Source organism: Oxyura jamaicensis, chromosome 2 (genome assembly GCF_011077185.1).
Source record: "Oxyura jamaicensis isolate SHBP4307 breed ruddy duck chromosome 2, BPBGC_Ojam_1.0, whole genome shotgun sequence".
Lineage (NCBI taxonomy): Eukaryota > Metazoa > Chordata > Aves > Anseriformes > Anatidae > Oxyura > Oxyura jamaicensis.
Genome location: NC_048894.1, coordinates 45,933,739 through 45,955,564, shown reverse-complemented (window position 1 = coordinate 45,955,564; position 21,826 = coordinate 45,933,739). Strand labels below are relative to the sequence as shown.

The following is a 21,826-nucleotide window of genomic DNA, read 5'->3' as shown; positions in this document are numbered from 1 at the left end:
CAGCAAATAGATTTTCTGCTTGGACATTATGCGTGTGTATTTAGTTTCCATCAATCAAATGTCCTAATCACAGTGCATAAAGCTTGTTGAAACGCTTGCAATTTAATACCTTCTTATAACAAAAAACAGAGCTCAGGTCACATCAGTCTGCCATACTGAGTTTTTATTTCTTCTTAAAAAGAGAACCTCCTCCAAACACATATCAAAAAAGTGGTAGCACACAGTTGCTAGCTGGTTCTTCGGCAGAGGAAAGAGAAATGTTTTTTTGATTGCCTCATGCACATTAAGGTTTTCCTATTGCCACAGGACAAACAGAATTCTGATTAGAAAGGACAATGTAATCTGCTAAAGGGGATCAGTAAAATGGTAACAGTTGTTCAGTCAGCACATTTATCTTCTCCGTGCTTTATTCAGGAAGGTTCAGCTTGTGCTGCTTACAAAACACAAATGGGAAAATAATGTACATAAAAATAAGGATACAACACCTCCTCTTACCTAAAACCTACTCCCATAGGGGGTGAGAAAAACTCAAGTCAAAGCAAACTCTGCTGTCTCCCTGGATGTTCTGGCCACCAATGCGTGCAATTCTCAGCATCAGGAATTAATGATTTTGACTGTGCTTTCCACTTGGTTTTGTACTTCTTTCAGGCACCTGAGTGAGCCCTAGCTCCCAGTCACACTCGATCCCCTTTGCAAATTAATATATCTTCCTTTTAGCAGGCACATAGATTCTCTTACCTACAGGAAGATCTAGATTGCTAGCTTTGGTGCGTATCATACCTTACATTTAATCAATATGAAAAGGAAAAATACCTGGATCTAGGTGTAGGCAGCTGATTAGGACAGAGAAAGAGCAGAAAAATGGTTACAGATCTGCTGCCAATTCTACCTGCAGCAGAACTGCAGAAAATGAGATTGGCTACTGCTAGTGGAGGACAGATCAGATGCACAGAAAGCATGTTCCACTGCAGCAAGAAGAGCAGATCCAATTGTCCAGCACTCTCCCTCTGGGTCTCCATTCCCATTTTGGGTTGATCTCCTGTTTTTTTTTCCTTCCCATAGTAGAAGAACTCAATGCCAGCTTTTCATCAAGGGATGGTCTAATTATCAGCCCTTCTCCTTCTCACAGGAAGTCTTATAACTGCATAGTTCTACTCATGCAAACAAAGCCCTAGCTCACACCACGCAAAAGAATAATTTTAATTCTACTCTGCAGACATTTTTTTTTAATTGTAATGCTTATTTGTAATAGTGCATATTTAAATATGCAGAATTTAAGAATTTAGGATTCTGATTATTTTTTTTTCAGAAAAAAACAGTCACATCTGTATTGAGCACATGGCACTCCTTGAACTATGTTGTTACACTTGCTGCACAGAAGTGTTAGACAACTAAAAACAGTTCCTACACTCTGTTACCTAAAACAAGAAGGATACAGTCCAGCATATAGAACAAATCTGTCAGGATGATACCTTGCAAGTCCCTAATAATCCGCTGCAGTTGGCTTTCACCACCAGTTGCTGCCATCTTAAAAACCAAAGAGGCTCCCCTTCTGGGCTGTTAACCTTTTCATCCATCTAGATAACAACAGCAGAGTTCATATCCTTGATGACCACCGGGCTGATGAAGATTATTCTTCTCTGTGACACTTGCAACTCTGTAAAAGTCAAAAATAGAATGCAACTCTTTATCTTCTCAAATGAGCATAACAGAGGTGCTTTGGCATTTTAAATCCTGGTTAGTAATGAATTCTCACATTGCCAACTCTTTTCCAGAAACCTCCTTTATGTTTCCTTCTAGATTTCGCTTTCCATTTCAGTTATTTCTGTTTTCACCTTCAAAACTACTGAGCAAACCCCAGAGAGCAGTCTTCCCTCGTTGGAGTTACGACACAGTCAGTCTTACAGTCCAGCTCAGGCTGGCATTTCACACAACTCATCTCATGACCCTGACGGAGGTTCTGATGACACGGGACTTTCCCTCTGAAAACCCTCTGCCCGACCTTCCCTGCAGCCTGCAGAGTAAAAAGATACAACAACATCGCCATTTCAGGGAGACTTTTAAGACACGGCCTAGTCACAGGTCAAGGTGTCCAACAGTGATACGTGCTTGATCCTCTGGCATTGGAGGATGTTTTTAACTCCTAAAAGTTAGCAAAATACTTAGCACTTGAGATTGGTTTTAGCATGAGAAACATCTTTCATCCGTCCTCAGAACCCCCTGTTCCCAACACATGTAAGAGGATACCGCTTTATTTTAAGCTGTGACAGCATTCCTGGCTGGATAAATATACCTTGCACATCAGAACATCCACCGCCCCTGCTCAAAACAATGATGAGTAAGTTATACCTAGCATTTGTGAAGAATTACTTATTCATTAATTAAAATAAAAGGATTAAAGATCAACTAAAAGCCTCAAGCGCTTTATTAACACAACCATGCTTGGTGATCCAAACTTTCAAACACTCATGGGAACAATAACTCAAAAAAGACACATGGAAACTACACAGGAAACTTTCCAAGTACCATGTCCTCAAAGGTTGTACCCAATTCTGCCTGCAGTGGCACAGCCAAATTTTCAAGCAAGCATAGCACCTGAAGTACTGAACCTATAGAAAATTTGCTGCTCCCTCTCTGTGCTGGTGTTATCATTCAGGCTGAACTACAATGAAATTAAATTGCAATTAAAAATTAAATTAAAATAAAATTAAAATCTGACAAGCTTTTGAAATGCAAATGCAATTAGATCAAATGATCATATTTCCTCTCCCATCTCTTTCTTACACCTCCAAATTAATTAAAATGGCATTGTTCAAGTAGGGGTCTGGACGGATCCAGCAAATCATCCTTCTACCCCATATATCGAGGTATCGTTTGGAAACTGCCCTGATGTGACCCTCTATTTTTTTATTTTCGATACAAGGTAGAGGTGGTTCAAAGAAAACCTTTAAGCGAGACATCGTAAATATAAAAATAAAAATATGCTTCTTAGTGTGTTTCTCTCAATACCTGTGCTTTGCTACCTGCTGGTTTCATTGCCATATTTCAATGGCAGTCGTTACGTTAGGACACGCTGTCGTGGGGACGACGTGGGGAAGGGCCTTGGCCTGCAACATCCCCACCACAACCGTGCTGCTTTAGGGAGAGAAGACTAGCACAGCGTGGTCCTGCTGACCTCTTTTCAACGTACCAGATGCTTGGCAAAAGGTAGAAGTCTTCAAAATACTGTGCTCTTCCATGTGCAATCAAAAGGGGTTGCCAAACACATTTTTTTCACTGTAAATCAACAATATCACGTACACAATATTCCTATCTTGATTCTACTCGGTGATTGCACAGACCCCATTTCCTGGTAACTCACTGAATTTGGATACTGACGAGAAAAAGTAGTAACAAAGCAGTGAGTCAACGTTTCCTCTTCTAAGAACACACGGTAACATCAGCCCTATCTGTTCAGCCTGGCAACCGCTACCCAAAGGTACAAAGAGCAGACTGTGGCAAGCCAAAGCACACGGCCAACCCAAACGCCCTCCCTCACACGACGGGAGAAATGAGCAAAGGGTCCTGCTTGTCCCTCCTAAAGGCCAGAACAAGCCCTGGTGCAAGGCTCCTGAGGCACGAGGTGTGGCAGGAGAGCTGCTGCAGGCCAGCTGCAGGCACGTAGACAGCCTGGGAAGGGTGGCAGAGGTGGGACGCTGATGTTGGGCCCACATTTGCCAGTGGGAAGCAGGACGCGAGGTATCCTGTGGCTGACAGGAGCAGCTCAGGACCTTGCGAAGGAAGAACACACATCTTTGTCCCTGCTAGGATCTCCTCAGCAGAATACGTGAGCCCTGAAAAAAGACCGCAGCTCAGCTGGAGGTGCGTGGCTGCACAGCCCACTCCTCTCCTGTCTGCTCACCAATCCCCCTTTCCTCAGTACAGGTCTCACAGTTTCCCCCTTCCTTGTATCAGCTCCTGCTTGTGAGATACGCATTTACTTCCTTCTCCTCTCAGAGGAGATGGGGATCTTTCAGCCTGGTTACGGCACTTTTCTACCTGCCTTCTTCACTGCTAAGCAGGGAGAAAGGCACATCTCCTGTCCGTGGTCCTTCCAGGGATGTGCCTAGAAAGTGCAACACATCCCGCGCCACAGAAGGGTGCAGAGCTCTCACCTCCCACTGGCAAAGAAAGCTGACCACGCACCTGCACTGGTTTCCTGGGCTTTCAGAGTAGGAAGAGCTTCTGCAAACACCCGATCTAGCCCTTCCTGACCACAGACATTTTGCTCAGGATGGTTTAGGGCATGACCCTGCTCCTCCAAGCATTTCCTCCCCTATTATGTGTGTCTGTAATTATCTGCCTTGTCTGAGCAGCATGATACATGTGTGAGGCACAAGTGACCTGCTTTGGGTCAAAAGCTTTGTGGGTGATGCATCACAACCTCTTATGTAACAGCATTTGACTACAGCCATGAGCGTTAACTTGTAAAACACTGCAGCGCTGTCAAGGACTCAGTGGAGCTGCACCAAGGACCTGGCACCAAGTAAGGCAGAGAAAGGAAGACATCATATTTCACCAGTCCCCTGGGCTGTGCCTTCCGGTGGCAGAAGATAGCTCTTCTCTCTCCTGCTGGTTCAGGTACCCATGTGTGGGTGAGAACCTTCTTTGCGGAGGAGGCTATCAGGGAGATTAAGGAAGGAAGCAGGAAACAGCCCACTCACGGGAAAAAGACTTGCTTGACAGTTAGTGGGACACAGAAGAAACAGCAAATAAAACTTAATGTCTGTAATTACATTGCGTAGCGGGGTGGCTACAGTGACCTACTTTCGCTCTGATTTCATAAAATCTCTCTCTGTGTTACTGTGGGCATGTCCGCATCTCCAGCAGCTACGCTTTTTTGAATCGACTGGTTGATTTTAGGCAACCTTGGCAGAATGTAGAAGTCTTCAAAATACTATGCTCCTCCACATGCAATCAAAACGGGAAGCTGGGAAGAGCTCCACGAGCAGTTTCTCTTCCCTGACCAAAATGCTGCAGACAGACCTTGGCTGCAGCCTGCCAGCAGAGAACGCACCCCTCAGCCTTTTCAGCGCACACCAAGAGCAGAGCTCACACTGCAGACCTGGGGTAACCCTGCTGAAAAAATAAACCAGGTCTGCAAGACAAATTCATTGGAAACCAAGTTCTTAAACTGCTTACAGTAATGTTTTATCTTAACACAACTTTTCTGGTCTAGCCACCCCAAACACGGGCACTACGCCACGCTTCCCTTACAGAGAGAGATCTCCCGTACAGCGATCACAAGACCTTTAGTCATCTGCAATTCTATACCTGTTGTGCGTTAACACTCTTCATGAAACAAAACAGGCAAGCGAGGATGCCGAGCCAAATCCTATGTGCATGAGTCACATTAATTTTACCTCTATTATTCCCTTGTGTAGTGTGAAGGTGACTTGTCCCATAAACGTGGATGCTGACCGATGATTGTGATGGACAATTCTAGAGTATGACATAGAAGATCAACCCACCTGGGCATACAGTGACCACAGAGAGAGGAACACAAGGCAGATCTCACAGCAAACATGAAAGAAGAACTGGGAAAAGAAAGTCTGCCTCCCAGGACCGCAATACCACCGATTTAGTTTAAAAAAAAAAAAATCATTCCAATAATTGTCTGGAAAAAGTACTTTGTACTTAGATATTGCAAGGAACAGAGTCCCAGGGGATTTTGCTCTAGCTGTGCTGCTAGATTTTTCTCACTTGGCACCATTCAGGCACCTGCACATCCATTACATTAAGCCGAAGAACTGTTTGCTGCAGAGGGGTCTGAGGTGAGCGGCAGATTTGAGCACGCATCAATGCAGCTCAGCTGGGCAGCTCAACCCTGTGTGCATCCACGCTGCACATAAAGGTATGTGAGTGACCGATGAAAGGCACACTGGGCTGCACTGAATCAGGCAATTAGAAACAAAAGACAGGCAAAGCGTGAAGGTCAGCTAAGGTTTCCATTCTGAGTTTTGAAGCTCAGTTCCCCTCTGAGAAGTGAAATTTTCTTGTTAAATCAATCTTCCCCCTTCGCTTTCTGCATCAAAAGAACTTCACATTTCAATTACAAAAACACATTTTGAATTTGTTTTTTGTTGTCATTGCTTGTTTTTTTAAATTCTTTTAATACTTCTACCAGGTAGCAGGAGAACACACTGCAAACATACACAGGATTCCCACGCCCTGACACCACCATACACGAAAACCTTCTTTTGAAGTGTTAAACGGGGGCATATAAACATTTAGTAATAAAATGCTTCTTGCAGAAAATACATGTCCAGAATAAATAAATAAATAAACAAATAAACAAAATCAAAGAGTATCATAGCACTGGGGACACGGTTAACGAGGTGAAGTGCACAAAAACATTCACGTTTTTTAGAAGAGCAGCATGTTTATAGACAGGGGTTCCTTACAGTAAAGCCCTTTTGTGGGTAGGTCCTTGAGCTCTACAGATATTTTTACAATGTTTTTCAGCCCAAGAATACAACTTAATGACATTCCTAAAATACCGCTTCCAACCCTCACCTGACTGTCACGAATCAGTTGGTAAAGTTTAGCAGTCTCTGTGCAAACTTCACTGTGCTATGGACAGCTGGCCTGCGTTCTCCCCCTATTTTATTCCTTGTATTTGACAACTGTTCTTAGAAAAAGGCCAAAACCAAGCAACAGATAAGGGTATACAAGTGGCCTGATAAGAACTCCATCAGACAGAGCTACTTTTAACCCTCTGTGGGGAAAGCTAGCAACCCTAACAACTTTTTTTAACGCTGCACCTACTGAATCAGGCCTCCACTTCAAGGCCCGACTTAAACCTGGTTAAAAGATCACATCCAGCATTTGCCAAACTGGACAGACACGTTAGACTGCGTGTTTCTTAATTTGGAGAATACAGTGCACTGTCTCTGGTACTCCTCACATTGATAACCAGCAACGTGAACGCAAATCACCCCTTTCGGCAGCCAGAAAACAAGGATGAGCTTGTACTTATCCCACAAAGACAAGCCTGTCTCAGCCCCGTCCCATGACATAGAAGCTGCCTGTTTGAGGAAGCAGTCAGTTCACAAAGAGAAGAGTGCTCCTCTGATAACAGGAATTGCACCAGTATCGCTCTTAACTCTTCTGCCCTTACTGCCTAGGGCATGCCACACCTCACTCCATGTCAGGAAAGCTACGCAGTGCTTGCTGGAATCTATGAGTTAAGCTATCTTCATAATAAGTACCAAGTATCAAACAATAATTTTGAGAATAATACCAAATGAACCTCCCAGAGACTTGCTTCTCCTCAGCTGCTCCAACCTGGTTTCACTCCCCATGGGGAAGCGCACCCTTCCCACTACAACTGGAGAGTCAAACAGACAGGTGTCAGTCAAAAATGAAAATATTTCCCCCCCTTTGCACCCTCATTCTTCCAAGCCACTTTCGCCATGAGCCCATGTACCCTCCCTGCTACGGAACCTGCCCTTCCTCCCCGTAACACGCCCAGCTATTTACATCTCTCTTACGTATTCTTCAAATCAGGGACCATATGCTTGGATGCTACTCTGTGGAGCATCATAAAGATACCTGTAAAAACAGAAAGACTGGAGGACTTCCAACTGCAAAGTACTGTTAGTGATTTACGATGCTCAGCTTGCTTGCTTGCTTGTTTTTCTGGTCTCCCAAGTTGGCCTCTGAGAAATGGGTGCCGTGTTAACTTCCACAGCAAGCTTGGCCTGAGTAACGCACCATCTCAGGTTCCTCTCAGGCTTGGGGATAGTTGAAAGCAACAACCATTACACCATAACTCTGAACTGCCTCCATTCGAATGGGGGCTTTCCTCTCAGCAGGATTTTTTTACCTCTGTGTCTATCGTTCCACACCGTCCCTCCAAGCAGAGATTTCAGAAGCGCTTGAAAAGGCTGCCTCCAACTAATCGTTCTGGGAAGCGCGGCAGGTGGGTGTTGAGAATTGCCCGTGTCTAGCGCTCCATCTGCCCTCCATCCAGCCAACAGCAGCGGGAGCTCCCCAGGGCAACTCCTGACCTATTTGTAGCTCCCAGTGTGAACAAGCAACAAGCAACACTGAAAATTACAGGAGCTGGCCGCACAATTGCAGATCAAACAGGAGGCAAGCCCATTAAGCAAACAAAGCTGAGACAACCCAGGCTGACTGAGTGAATCATGCCACCCCTGGGCCCATAGCAAAAATTCCTGTTTTCTTCCCTCTGCAGCAGGAAGTATTTCCTTTTCGCCCTGTTGTCTCCAAGTTTCCCTGTAATGGTGAAGGGAGAATTTCAGAGTTACAAACCCCAAAGATTCAGGAAGCCTTTGGGAGCGGAGCCCGTACACCAGTGCTGCCTCTCAGCCTGCTGGGGACAGACAGGCTCACAGATGACGCAGGCTGGGCTCGAGCCCAGTAATTCGGGGATCGCCTGATCCAACCCGCTCACTTTCAAAACCCAAGCTGGCCTGCAGCAGCAGCAGGACCATCCTCCTTCCCAGCAGTGAATTAAATGTCATGGCAGACACACTGGCGGATTAACTGTTTACAAATATCCTGCTTAGACCACAGTATCATCAGCAACCACATAACACTGTGATGGACAAAAATATTAAACCAGCGGCAAGGGTGTAAGAGTTAAGGCCATGTGCAGGTTTCACAGGGTTTCCCTGCACTATGAGACAGAGACAGTGTATATAAACGGTTCTCCTGCTCCTTCCACCGTTGTTACAAAATGTGATGCCTCCTTCTGAACACATTTGGACAGCATACTTCAAATTATTACTAATATGGCACTTTTGGGCACAACCAACCACCACTCCCTGAGCAAACTGGAATTGCTACAGGCAAATATGAAAAGGATTCAGACTAGATTCACACTGAAAAAAAATATCTTTGCAATGGCAAAACCAAATATAAATATGGTGTGTAAATAAATAAAAGTAATAATGTGTAATAATAAAACCAATTAGGGCTCTTACAATTCCCTTTACTTCAATAATCTAAACAGCACCTAAAGAATACCAGATGGGTTCAGGGTTTGTTTCACAAATGGGAAACTGTAATTTTTAAATGTTACCTACTAAGAAAAACAAACCACCCAAGCTAAAAATAATTTTCAGCACTGCTTTTCCTTAAGTCCATTCTGATAATTTCTGCAATTTTACAAGCAAACACTTCTAAAATATATATTTTAATAGTGTTCTTCCCCACTGACCATGTCTTAGCAGACCTGGCCTTCAGGACATGAGGACAAATTCCCCTTCCTTTTATGTAACCGCCCAGCAGTGGAGAGAGGAACTACAGATATAATACGCCCTTTCACTATTGTCAGCTCATGTACAAAAGAGGCTCCTGTATACAAGGAAATAGGCTCCATAACTAATTAACTGGCTCTTCAGAAGTAGCAAAACCACCCACGTTCGCACAAAACGCTGGCAAATGTATATACGCTGCAGCAAGAAGAAAAGCAAAACCAGCTTGCACTTGTTTTTCACCATAGGTGGTTTCGACACAACTTTTTAACAGCAGTGCAGTCTTCTACACACAAATGTTTGGAAACATTATTAGGACCATCTGGAACATCTAAATTTAAGCACTCCCAGGAGGATCCCTGGAGGACTTTAAGAAATTGCCTCGTACACAGTATGTGGAAAATAAAAAATACACCACTGCAGGACAGTTTGTCTCCTGCCGCCTAACACCAGAACTGAAAACAAAAACACCAACAGAAAGCACGTCGCCATGTTGCTGACAAGTCCACGCTGTGCCCTGCGAGTTTAATCACAGCGAACACCCGCTTTCACTCTTCAGAAGTAAAAAGATAAAAGGCCTGGGATTCCTCCTCCTCTGTTTACACTCGAGAAGCAGCTTAGTGCAAAGGGAGAGGCTGAACCCGGAGCGTGACAGCTGCAGCCGACCCACTCCGCACGCCAAACAAGCCTTTGCGCTGGCAAAAATCAGCAGGCAGCTCGGCACGACGACAGCCCACGGGACAAACAACCAGGACCCCAGATTCCTCCACAAGCAGCTGAAGCAGCAAGGGGTCTGCCAGCCGGCAGGCCGGGGCACAGACTCTCCGCAGAGCGACCGACCACCGCAGGACGTCTACCTGAGGAGAATCCCAAGCGCGAAGGCTGCCCACCATGTCACGCCAGCCTTCCCCAAAGCTGTGTGTGGCGGGGAGCGATGTGTGCCGCAGGGGTGCCGGCATCTGCTCTGGAGACGAGAGCCAGTGCCAGCAAAACCCTCCCTGTCATCCGCCAGAGATTTGCCGACACAAGGACAAGCGGGATTAGGGCCGGGGGAAATATTTGTCCCTGTCAGCACTTCGCAGCCGGTGAGGGCACACAGCAGCGCGGCGGGCGTTTGGCTTTCGGGGAGCAGCGAGGAAGGGCCAGGGGCACCGGGTGGGTTTGCTCGGGGTGGGGGGAAAGCGCCGTGTTTACGGTGGCACAAAACCACCACAGCTCGAAGGGGGGCAGTGAGGACACCCCCAGCACCCGTGCCTGCACGCCGCCCGGCGCTGCCTCTGCCCCATCGCCCGCCCCATTAGCGCCCGTGTGCGGGGACAGCCGCCCCCCGCCGCCCCCCGAGCTCACCCCGCCGCCCCCAACCCTTGCAGCCGCCTGGGGGCCGCATCGCGGCTCCTCCCCTCGGCGCCGGGCCTCCGGCGGCAACAAGTGGGCGCCGCCGGAGTTTCCTTTCCCCGTCCCTGCGGCCGCCACCGCCGCCGCCTCCTCCCCGCCGCCGGTACCTGCGCGGCGGCCGCCATGTCGCGGCCAGGCCGCCCGGGGACAGGCTCCGGCCCCGCTCGCCGCCGACTACAAGTCCCGTGAGGCCGCGGGGAGGTGGCGGCGGGGCGCCGCTCTCAGCACCGGGACGGGGCCTGGCCGGAGAGGAGGAGGAGGAGGAGGCTCGGGAGAGGCCAACAGCGTGAAAATCGAGGGGTTTAGAATGCGCTCGGCGGAGTTATCGCCGCTGTCCCCAACGGCTGCAGGCTGGGGGTGGTTTCTGGTACTGTCAGGCAAGGTCGCCTGTCAAGAAGTATAATTTTTGCGTAGTACTCACTGACACTTTTACTACAGCTCAGTGTTTTTGTTTGTTTGTGTATGCAGTTTGAGTACGTACCAGTTCATCTTTGCACGGACCACTGCAGTGAATTTGAAAGTCGTGCTCGATAAAGCCAGTAAGTAGCAGATTTCCCCTTTCTGTCCCTGCTGAGGACAGGAAAACACTTCCCACAGCTATAAATGTAGGAGGCCACATAGCATAAGAGACTGGGACAACACGGGTGTGAAACTGGAACCTAAGATCACTTCCTAATGTGGTGCTTCCACACCTCGTCTCCCTGCATAAGCTTCTCCTTCCACAAACAGTCCATTTCTACTTTTTTTTTTTTTTCATTATCATTATGTGATGTATAAACGATTTTAAATAAAACTTGTGATCAAACAGTTTGTCATCAATTACTGCCACAATGTTTGTGATTATATTAATGTCATAAACTTTAGCTCTGGCAGCCATAAGATCAGAGCATCCTATTTTCAAGGCTACGAGGAAATACATGATACATGTAGTCACTGACATGCCTCCATCATTCTCATTTTTTTCATCCTCAATTTAAGGATGAGTAGGTGACCTTAAAGTTTTGGTCAATAGCCTTCACCTAATGGATGATTTTGAAAAGCCTGAAAACATTTTAATGTCCTCAGAAGTGCATATTATGGGGCTAAGCATGCTTTGGGCACATGACTCATGAAATGCAATGGGATGTCTTACATTGCTCTGAAGCAACCACATTTAGCCTGACTTCTCAGCATGCTTTGCCGCATCATGCAGTACACAACCAGGAGCATCTGCTGAAAACAAATGTTTGTTTTCCATTGATCGGCAGGCAACTGGGTCTTCCAAAAGTAACCTTAGGGTCATCGGATGCAAATAACGATTAATCAGATCCCAGATAATTTCAGTGCAGTGGAGTTTTTTTTTACATATTTTCAAAAAATCATTGTGTGGTTTAATTTCTCACATATAAAGAAGTAGAATAGATCGCTCCCACTTTTTAATTATGTAGTGTCAAGCTACATAATGTGTAGTGGCAAGAATAAGTATTTAATTGTGGCAAGAAGTGTTTAATTATTAACATTAATTACTGAATTATGATCCGTTTATAAACACACCCCAGAAAAATAAATGCATTTTCTGTTCATTTATGTTGTTCATTTTTATTTCGAGAAAATCTGTAGATTAACTTCTTCATAAACTAGGATGAGCTGGATGGGAATTTTTGTCAATTTTACTATTGCAGGAAAGGTCATGTCAGTCACAGCAGCAAATGGAAAACCTTTGTTGGGAAATATCTTTTGACTAGTTGTTGGAATGTTATGGAAGTAATTGTAAATATATTCCGTAAAGGTACATAACTCAATTAAGGATCATGAAACAGTCATGCTGTATGCTTTAGGTTCTGTTCCATATGGTAGGTCAATATAACTATATAAAGGCTAAAATCAACTGCCAACATTGAAAGTGGAGCTTAGATCCTGCTGGGTGCAGTTCTTTTACACAGAGTGATTCTGCAAACGCAATTTGGGCATGATTTTTTATTTGGTTTTGGTGGCACTAGAAGCCATTTCTGTACAAGATTTGCAAAGAAATGTAGATGCCTTTGGTTTTAATGGTGCATAAGTTTGCATAAAGGTGCTCTTTTTATGTGGGAAGATTTTCCTCTATCGAGGCAAGCCAATTCACACTGTTTAGCTCATCATAAAGTAAAATTACACACTGTCATCAATCATGTCATGCTGACAGCAGTTTGGTGCCTCGTTGACTAGAGATCTTTGTTAAACCCTGTTAACTAACTGGGCTCCATCAGACAACCAGAAAAAATGTCTCCCGTGGCTGTTATATTATGCAAATGTTACATAGTGGTCCCTGAGTACATGTCTGCAGAATGCATCTGTCATCTTTCTGAGCTTACTGTTGTATGTTCATATTATTTTTAAAGCGTTAATTGGCATGTAATAACCGGGGAGGGTTTTGCTTCCACTAGGCACTTGAGGTATTTTATGAGGGCAACAAGTTCCCAGCTTCCCTGGTCACCCTCAGCAGATTAACATACCACTGTAGCTAGACTGAACAACACGCTGCTGTTCATCATCAGAGACTTTCTGTGACTGCAGGGAGAAAGCTTTGGAAGCATTTTTTGCATTTGTTTGCATTTTGCTTTGCGTTCTGTTTTGAATAGGTGGACAAAGAGAAAATGGTTATAAATAGGTGTAAAGAAAGGAGCAGGCAAAATAAAAACAGCAGAGCTCTGGAAAACCTCTGCAAGCAAATTTGGCCTTTTGGACAAGGTGGCTGAGGGTCTTGGAAGAATACTCTGCTTATATCAGTTCAGCTTCTGAGACTGCCACCTGGTACATTGGAATTAGGAGCTCAGAACTGGCTGCACTTCACCCCTGTGTAAATAAAGTGAGGTAGCAAGATTTTGAATTGATTTAGCACTGGCTCAGCTGAATCAGCAATGGTACGGAAGAGCCAGGACACTGACTTTGGACTGTACACTTTAAATGAACTAGTCTTCAACACACATTTAGATGTGTGGCCCATGGATAAAGAGCATACTAAGGCTTTGGACATTAAGAGCTGGTTAAGATGTCTGGAAGGATGTAGCCATCAATTAGCAGTACTTAATCTCAGAAAGCAGCATTATTTGGAAGAAAAAAAAACAAAAGTATTTTGGATTTGATATCTCAAAAATTCCTCAGCATGGAGTGAGTACTCCACTCCCAGAACGTTTCTCTGTCATTTTTAGTTCTTTGCTTCATTCCAGCAGGGTCTCCAGTCTTAAACTGCTCTTCTGATTTCAAACCAAAGATACATACATACTTTGGATATTTACAGAGCCTAAAGCTCCTATCTAAAAATGCCCATGATCTGTCAGAAGGGGCTGGCTTCCTTTCAGAACTCTCCCTTTCATACGGTACCTATCAAATCTATGCAGTAAAGCATACTGGTCCTGTACGCAACAGAGATTTTTTGTTTACATGCCCATGGATGAATCTTTCCAGCCATTTCCCTACCTACATACAGAAGCAAATAAGACCTTTAAGTAGTTTTTTTTTGTTGTTTTTTTTTTTTTTTCCAGACATAATCTCAACTAGGAAATCAGTCACTTCCATGACATATTCATTGCATAGGGTCAGTGAAGACTACGGGCAACAAAACCTAACTTTTCAGTTTTGAGTTTTGTGTTCAGTTCCTTAGAAAATGCTGTTGTTCGGGCTGAATCCTACTCTAAAACAATTAAGCAACTTTTGCTTGGTTTAACATTTCTCCAGCAATAAATTATAAAATCATACAGTACTTTAGGTTTGAAGGGACCTCTGGAGGTCTCTAGTCCGTCTTCTTGCTCAAAGCAGATGTAATGAAATGATGGTGCTCAAGGCTGTGTCCAGTCAACTCCTGAACACCTCCAAGGACAGCAATCCCACCACCTTTTGGAGTCTCTGTTACAGTATTTGACTACTCTTGTAGTGAAAAAAAATGCTTATAACTAACTGGAATATGCCAGGTATCAGTTTATATCTGTTGCTTCTGAATCCCATTGTTACGAAGCAATCCCATTGTTATCTCCAAGAAGAATCTGGCTCCATCTTCTCCGTATCCTCCAGTCAGGAAGCTGCAGACACCGTGTGCTGTTCCCTGAGCCTTCTCTTCCTAAGGCCAGATGAACTCAGCTCCCTCAGCCTCTCCCTGTCCATCACATGCTGCAACCCCCAAGTGGCTTGGTGGCCTCCACCGGTCTATGACTTCCACATACTGGGCTTCTACTCTAGATGCATCTTTACAAAGTGCCAAAAAGAGGGGAAGGATCACTCTGCTGGTTCTACTGGCTATGCTCTTGCTAATACAGCCCAGGATGTGGCTGGCTTTCTTTGCTGCAAGCATGCTTGCTAGCTTATGTTCAAAGACCCCCAGATCCTTTTCTGCAGAAAAAGGCAACTGCCTGCCCAACCTGTGGTGGTGTTCCAGCCCAGATGCAAGCCTTCTCAGATTAAGTAAGAAATCAATAATCATCTTGTTTGCAAAACTCAAATAGTTTTCTGTGTGGCTTGCTTTACCAGGTTCTGTGCTCTTTCACCACTAACAATCCTACGTGAGGAAGGTGAAATGCAGAGAAGGACTGCTAGTGGCAGTCCCTTCCCATGCGTAATCGCTGTGAGATGACTTCAGTGTTCATCGTATTCTTAACGTGGTCAGGATTCGTTATGTGAAGACAATGGGCCTGTGGCTCACTAAAACTTGGTCTGCTTAGGACTGGGTGAGTTCATCTCAAGAACGGCTCTGTGCTGGTACATAAAGTACTGGTGGTTATGTTCCTCTTTCGTGGTGAAGCATAACTAGTCTTCATAGGTCATCTTTACTGATACTTCTTATGGTCTGTTCTCGTTTTGACTGACAGCAAACTTACACTAATTTCCTTTCTAATTTTTGTACTTACTTTAGTTTTGCTTCCCGAAGAACACATAGGTGTCTGATCGGTATAGAAAGTATCAGGCAAACTTCTCTCCATTGAACACAGGGCCTTCCAGTTTCAACACTGGATGAGCAAGAGCGTTTCAAACTGCTTTGTAACTATAAGGAGAAGACAAAATGGAATTTTATTGATGATTTTAATAACATGTTGGTGCTTTCAAAATACTGAGTTATAGAAGGAGGCATCTTTTCTTCCTGATCAAAATACCCCCAGCAATAAGCAGTGTGTGCCAGGCTTTGTCCAACACATTGCACCCATTTATGAGCCTAGTGTCTGACTCTTGTCCTGACTATGATCAGAGGTAAAATTATCATTGATTTTAGTGGGAGCAGGTTGATTTTGTAAATGTGTAGATTTTAAATTTTATAATTTTATTTAAGGATGTACATTAGACATGGAAAGGATTGATTCAGTTACCTGCCTTACCCCTTACCAGTGAGGATTTTCCCCTGCTGGCAGATCATTGACAGAAACAGGCTCCCACAGCTTCACGAAGCTGGGGCTCTGATGGTTTATGGCAGTGATGCTCAGTTTTCTGTGGGCCTTTCCCCTGTGCCCCAGCAGATGGTGGAGTGAATTCTCCTGGAAGCCGTTACCAAACAGCTGTGGTCAAATCCTGTTCGTGGCTAGTGCTGTTTAACACCTTCTTCAGCAAGCTTAATGATGGGACAGGATGCACTTTCAGCAAGATCATGGATGACGCCAAGTAAAACTTGATGGGCTTGATGATCTTCGAGGTCTTTTTCAACCTAAATGATTGGTTCTATGATTCTAAGATGGAGCAGGTGAGTCGCAGGGCTGCCATGCAAGAAGTCTTCAGAAAACGGGAGGAATGAGCTGACAGGAGCCCAGGAAGTTCAACAGTGGCAAATGCAAAGTCCTGCACCTTGGCTGGCCTAACCCCCTGCAACTGTATAGGCTGGGGGCCACCTGGCTAGAGATCAGCTTTGCTGGAAAAGACCTGGGAATTCAAGTGGACAATGAGTTGAACACAACTCAGTCAGATGCCCTTGCATATGAAGCCTAACTATGTATGACCCTGCATTACCAGTGGGTTGAGAAAAAAACATTTTTCCTCTCTACCTGATTTTCATGTGGTCATAAGCAGAGTAGCATATCCATTCTGGGGCTCCCCAAATACAACAGAGAGGTTGACTGACTGAAGTGAGACCAATGGAAGATGACCGAGATGGTTCGGGAGCTGGAGCACATGATGTGCGTGGAAACTAGATTGGCTGGGTTTCTCTAGCCCCAGGAAAACACGTCTCAGCAGAGACCTGATTGCTCTTTTCCGCTATGCAATGGGGGCCATAGAGAAAAGAGATCCATACTCTTAGAGAAGTGCATTTAATGGACAAGTGGGAGCAGCACCAGCTTACAGCAAGGGAAATTTTGTTCATGTAAAACGAAAAAAAAAATCCACCATGAGAATGGTTAAGCACTGGAACAGAGGACCCACAGTAGTTTTATGCAATCTCTGTTCTTGGAGGTTTTCAGAGTTTGAACAGACAAGGCCCTGAGCAGCCTCATCTAAACAGGGATGACAGAATGCTGTGAGCAGGGTGGGGGAGTGGCTGTCCTCCAGAAGTCTCTTGCAAGGTAAAATGAATCTATGAAAATACACAATTTTTTCAATTGAAAATACCTCAAATTTAATAGGTAGTTACCAAAGGCAGAGAACAAAGGTAACAGTGTAATATTCTATTGAATTTCAGACTGTTTATTAGTACCACTTCATTATATCAGGAGAGGAACTCTTTACATGCTGGGTTACTTTGGCAGCAGTAGGCAGCATTACAATTGGATAATATACAGCATTCCCTTTACATGCTCAGATATACTGTTACAAAATATGCTCAAGCTACAAACAGATTTAACTAACTTGTTAAACACTGAGCAGAGCAGGACTGTTTAAATATCTTGTGCTTCAGTTATAATTCTTGACTTTTTTAGCTAAGTATGAAAAGTACTGACAGTAAAAAAATTGAGATTAGTGTAGCTCTAAGACAATGAGTTGAATGACAATTTGTCGAAATGATCTAAGTGCGTAAGACCTTCTTCCACTCACTGCTGCAGCATTTCCCCCTCAGAGTTTTGCTTCTTGGTATCCAAGAAGAACTCCAGGTTTACAAACACAGAAGAAAAATGCGGAACCCTTTGTCCTTCAGTAGACTGTCTCTTCAAAGCTGAAGATACTGAGTTCTGGTCCAAAGTCTTTTGAAGTGAGTAAAAACAATCATATTCATTTCAAGTGTCTCTTATCCCTTATCAGAAGGCAAGAGCCAAAGTCTGGTCGCCACTCCGACCAGATGAATGGCAACTTCCACCCTTCCATGGTTTGGACACAAGTGAGTTCCCTATGGGATTAATGAATAACCTTATTTTTACTTTTTAAGTTTTAGGCAATTATAGTAGTATTGGGATACTATTGACCTGTTCAGAGAGGCACATCTGATGATAAGGGACAAGATGTGATCAATTTGTTCTGGCAGCTAAACTGAAGCACAAATTAGAAACTGTGGGCAAACCCTATGAAGACTATTTGGATGCATCATGTATGTTTGCCTCATTTACTCTTCCCTAGGCATTTTGGCTTCCAGATGGTTCTGATACAGGATATCATACTATGGGTATTCCCGAGTTTCTGATTTTTATAAACTATATGAAAGCTGAGAAGAATCTCTTGTCAGCTAAGATGGCTGCCAAAAAAGCTGAATTGTTACTTAAAACCATTGTCAAACTACTGGTTAGTGAAATCTATACACTAAGCTAGTTTTATATACATTTGCCTATCAATAGGTAAAATAACATTTACACACAGAGAGAACCAGTGAGTTCAGCAATGACAAACACTGTGAAGCATTAAAAGCCACAGAAATCCTTACATGTCCATTGCTATAATAAGTATTTTATGGTAGGCAAGAAAGCAATGTGCACCACCATTCATGTTAAGACCTGATGTTTAACTCCCAAAGGAAAAAGCAAACTTTTTTTTTTTTTTAAAAAAAAAAAAATGTAAATAAGAGAAAATCCATCTCACAGTGCAAAAAAAGCATAAAGACTTACACACCAATGAAGTCACTTCTCCATCCCACCACACTATGTTTGCAATGAGTAGATTTATGTTGCTTTCTCAAGGAAGTGACTTTAAGTATTAGAGATCATCCACAGCTTTTAAAATCTTAAAGTTTATCCAGGATAAGTGCTCATAGTTAGGTATCCCTTCAGTAGATGGATGCATCTTCATAGTGAAATTTGCCTTGAGAACAGATCCTGGGGCTGGAAACTTGACTGTTGCCACAAGGTAAGCACTGGCTGCATAGACGTATCAAATGTCTCTTGAATTTGACTCCAACAAATACATAAAGCACAGGGTTGAGGCAGCAGTGTGAGAAAGCAATTTTACGGCTGATGTGAAAAGCAAGGGCGGTGTCTTTTTCATACTGACAGGTAGATGGTGGAAAAGTAATCATAAAACTGAGGATGTTGTAAGGTGCCCAGCTCAGGAAGAAAGCCATCACAATAATAAGGATGAGTTTCACAGTTCTGTGCTTTCTGCGAGATCTTGTTCCTAGCAGAATTATCAGTATTCTGAAGTAACAGAATATAATAACCCCAAAGGAAAACAGGAAGAGTACATTTCTCTGATAAACATCCACCTTTTTCCATTTCCAGTCATTGTAATCACAGGTCTTGTACCCATCCACGTCTTCTTGCACTGTGGTGTGAATCACCTCAGGAACCACAATTAAAATGCTACAAGTCCAAACAACCAAGCTCACCAGAGAACCACAGCATTGTGTCGGTGATCTCAAAGTGGAAAGAGGGTTCACAACGGACAAGTACCGTAGAATAGTCATGAGAGTCAAAAAGAAAACACCACTGTAGTAGCCAATGGAGAAAATGGCATTCATTGCTTTGCAAAGGAACTCACCAAAAATCCACCCGAAGGACTGGTCCACTACCCAGAAAGGCAGCATGCAGGAGAATATCAAGTCAGAGACACAGAGATTCATGATGAAGATGTTTGTTAAAGACACAAGGTTTTCATATTTGAATAGGATCCATAACACCAGAGTATTTCCCAGCAGGCTAAGAAAAAATGCCAGAGTGTAGATAACAGTAGTGAAATGGGTATAAAACACAAAATAGTTACCCATTTCGCAGATATTGCTTTCATTAATGGAATATTCATATGAGTAATTGTTATCTGAATCATCTGGATACTGTTCTTCATTCATTTGGCTGTGCAAACCTCACACTGTTCTCCAGCAGCTACTTCAAAGAATCACAGGAGTGAAAGTAATGTATTTGTGAAAAGCAAAACAATAACCTAAGTCCCACTCGGGATGCTTCTGTTTTAAAGAAGAAAAGAAGCAGTGAAACTATCCTATTTGTCCTAGTTTGGGGAGAGAAAGGAATCATTTCCTCTTACAAATAGAGCATGAACAGATAGATACTAAAGATTTGCCCTTAAAGCTGCATCAAGATCTTAAATAATTAAGAAGTCAAAAACTAAGATGTTTCTAAACCAATATGGTCAGTGACAACTGTTAATTGTTAAACCTTTATTACGTGAACCTTGATGGCATAGTTTTTAATGTAAGTATCTCAGGTGCCAAGACTTTCAAATCTGCTACTGTTTTTTAGGGTGTCTGAAGTGGTATAAAATTTCTGAACACTTGACTATGTGATTCTTTGTTACTGAGGTTCAACACGGAGAAACAGAAAGCCATGGAGTTCCAGTATCAACAAGGGCAAGAACAAAGAACAGGAAAAGTTTCCTTCAGATTTTTGTCTAGGGATTGGTTGGTATCTAAAAACCAATGATTCAAAGTCTAAATTAACATTATCCCACATGAAGGCTTGCCTGCAGCACTGTCTTTCAATCCTGATTTGACTGAAACCAGTGACAGGCCTGCCACTGACAAGAAAGAAACTCAGGCCAAAATTCTGTTGGTAACATTTTCATTTTGGGGTTAGCAAAAGCGTTATCTGCCTGCTACAGCCAGGAAAAGATACTTGTCCGAGTACCTGCTGCTGGAGGACAGAAAGGTTATATCTACGCCAGGAAAGAGTAGCAGGGGAGCGCTGCTGGCTCCTGGCAGTTGATGCCATCCATGCCCGCAGGTGGCTCTGGTCAGCCAGAGCTTGGCACAGGCAGCACCAGCGACCATTGGGATGTGGCAACCCGGGTCTGGAGGCGAGGGACGTGGGGTATTCAGTACCAGGTAGCCCCTGAGACAACGAGTGGCCCCGGCACGTTTATCACCAGAGCCACCGACCCGGCTGGGGCCTGAGCCGGCGGCCCTCAGGCTGCGCCGTGCCGCCATCTTCAGGCAGGCCGGGCAAACACCGCCCGAGGCTGTCAGCAGGTTGATCCCTCTCTTCAGCAATACATGGTCCGGACCATCGTCGTGCCCTGTTTCAGCCCAGGCTGGAGGTCTGGCTCCTCCGCGGTGACTGCCCTAAGGGAGCAGAGAGGCCTCGCTGCGAAGGGGAAAAGGTGGCCAGTGGTATTTTGCTCTTCACACCCCTGCTGAAGGGCAGACTGTGCTCGGAGACTGGGTCCCCACTGCTTGCCCTCCTGCTCGCCGTCACGAGCTGAGCATTGCTTACAAGGCACAGACAGCCGCTTTGCAAAGGTGTTTTGAGACTGTGTCTGATAAAGGATAAGTGCTAATTAAAGAGAAAGATATGAACCCTTCTGTGTGCTGTCTCAGATCTGGTGATAAGAGGTGGTAATTTTTTTCCCCAGTCTGTACAGACTGTGTTCATCCTCTGCGACACCACTGATCTTGCATGCAGGCACACAAGTAGTTGAGATAGAAAACCCTTCCAGAAAATCCAGCTGCTTCCATCTCCAGATCTCCACCCACCTGGGCACCTCGCACAGCGGACTCAAAATGCTCTGTCCTGCACTCTGGGAGGAGACAGACACAGTTATGTGGGGCCAGCTCAGAAAACTCGCTGCCCTTCCTCTCTGGTCTTCTGCCAGGCACTTCCAGAGAAAGAAAAAAATCTGGGAACTAGCTGTTTCTCAGTTGCTTCATAATGCTGCAAGGAGAGCTCTTGGTTGGTGCCCTGATTCACAGCATAAATTCATTTGTCTGCCTGGGCTTTCTTGCTCAGTGAGGTTGGAGCCACGTTCTCCAGTGGTGCTGCTGCCATCGTGATAAATCTGGACAGTGGGAATTTGAGCAGGCAGAAGAAGACACTCCGTCCTCAAATGGGCAAGGCTGTGGGCTGCCAATGCACTGGTGCAAAGCTGCA

The 21,826-nt window shown here is 44.4% G+C and overlaps 2 protein-coding genes across 10 annotated transcripts in view; both read right to left on the bottom strand.

Moving 5' to 3' along the window:
- The window catches only part of FYCO1 (FYVE and coiled-coil domain autophagy adaptor 1), a 48,909-nt gene extending 37,984 nt beyond the window's left edge, over window positions 1–10,925 (bottom strand). For 6 of the 8 annotated variants that reach the window (XR_004748083.1, XM_035317021.1, XM_035317024.1 and 3 more), the window contains exons 1-2: window positions 10,766–10,925; window positions 1,473–1,657 (exon numbers count right to left, since the gene is read on the bottom strand). Coding sequence is in view for 7 of the 8 variants with exons in the window: in XM_035317021.1 (XP_035172912.1) it covers window positions 1,473–1,527 (55 nt within the window). In the remaining variant the exon portion in view is untranslated. Of the gene's footprint in view, window positions 1–1,472; window positions 1,658–1,756; window positions 1,979–7,867; window positions 8,169–10,765 lie in introns of those variants that run through there. The other 2 variants (XM_035317023.1, XM_035317022.1) reach the window with 2 other exon arrangements.
- XCR1 (X-C motif chemokine receptor 1) lies at window positions 4–19,891 on the bottom strand. 2 transcript variants are annotated; one of them, XR_004748087.1, is made up of 3 exons: window positions 18,654–19,891; window positions 15,490–15,496; window positions 4–15 (listed from the first exon to the last, which is right to left on the bottom strand). XR_004748087.1 is itself a non-coding variant. In XM_035317081.1 (1 exon), exon 1 carries the CDS (start codon window positions 19,792–19,794, stop codon window positions 18,778–18,780), a length of 1,017 nt encoding a protein of 338 aa, XP_035172972.1. In that variant the 5' UTR covers window positions 19,795–19,891; the 3' UTR covers window positions 17,180–18,777. The 2 variants fall into 2 exon arrangements, 1 of the variants encoding a protein (XP_035172972.1); XM_035317081.1 differs by lacking the exons at window positions 4–15; window positions 15,490–15,496 and having other exon boundaries at window positions 17,180–19,891.
- Between the last annotated feature and the right edge of the window lie 1,935 nt (window positions 19,892–21,826).

What these genes read in the sequence shown, in the direction of transcription:
- XCR1 (XM_035317081.1), bottom strand. Translation starts at nt 19,794, where the DNA reads ATGAATGAAGAACAGTATCCAGATGATTCAGATAACAATTACTCATAT.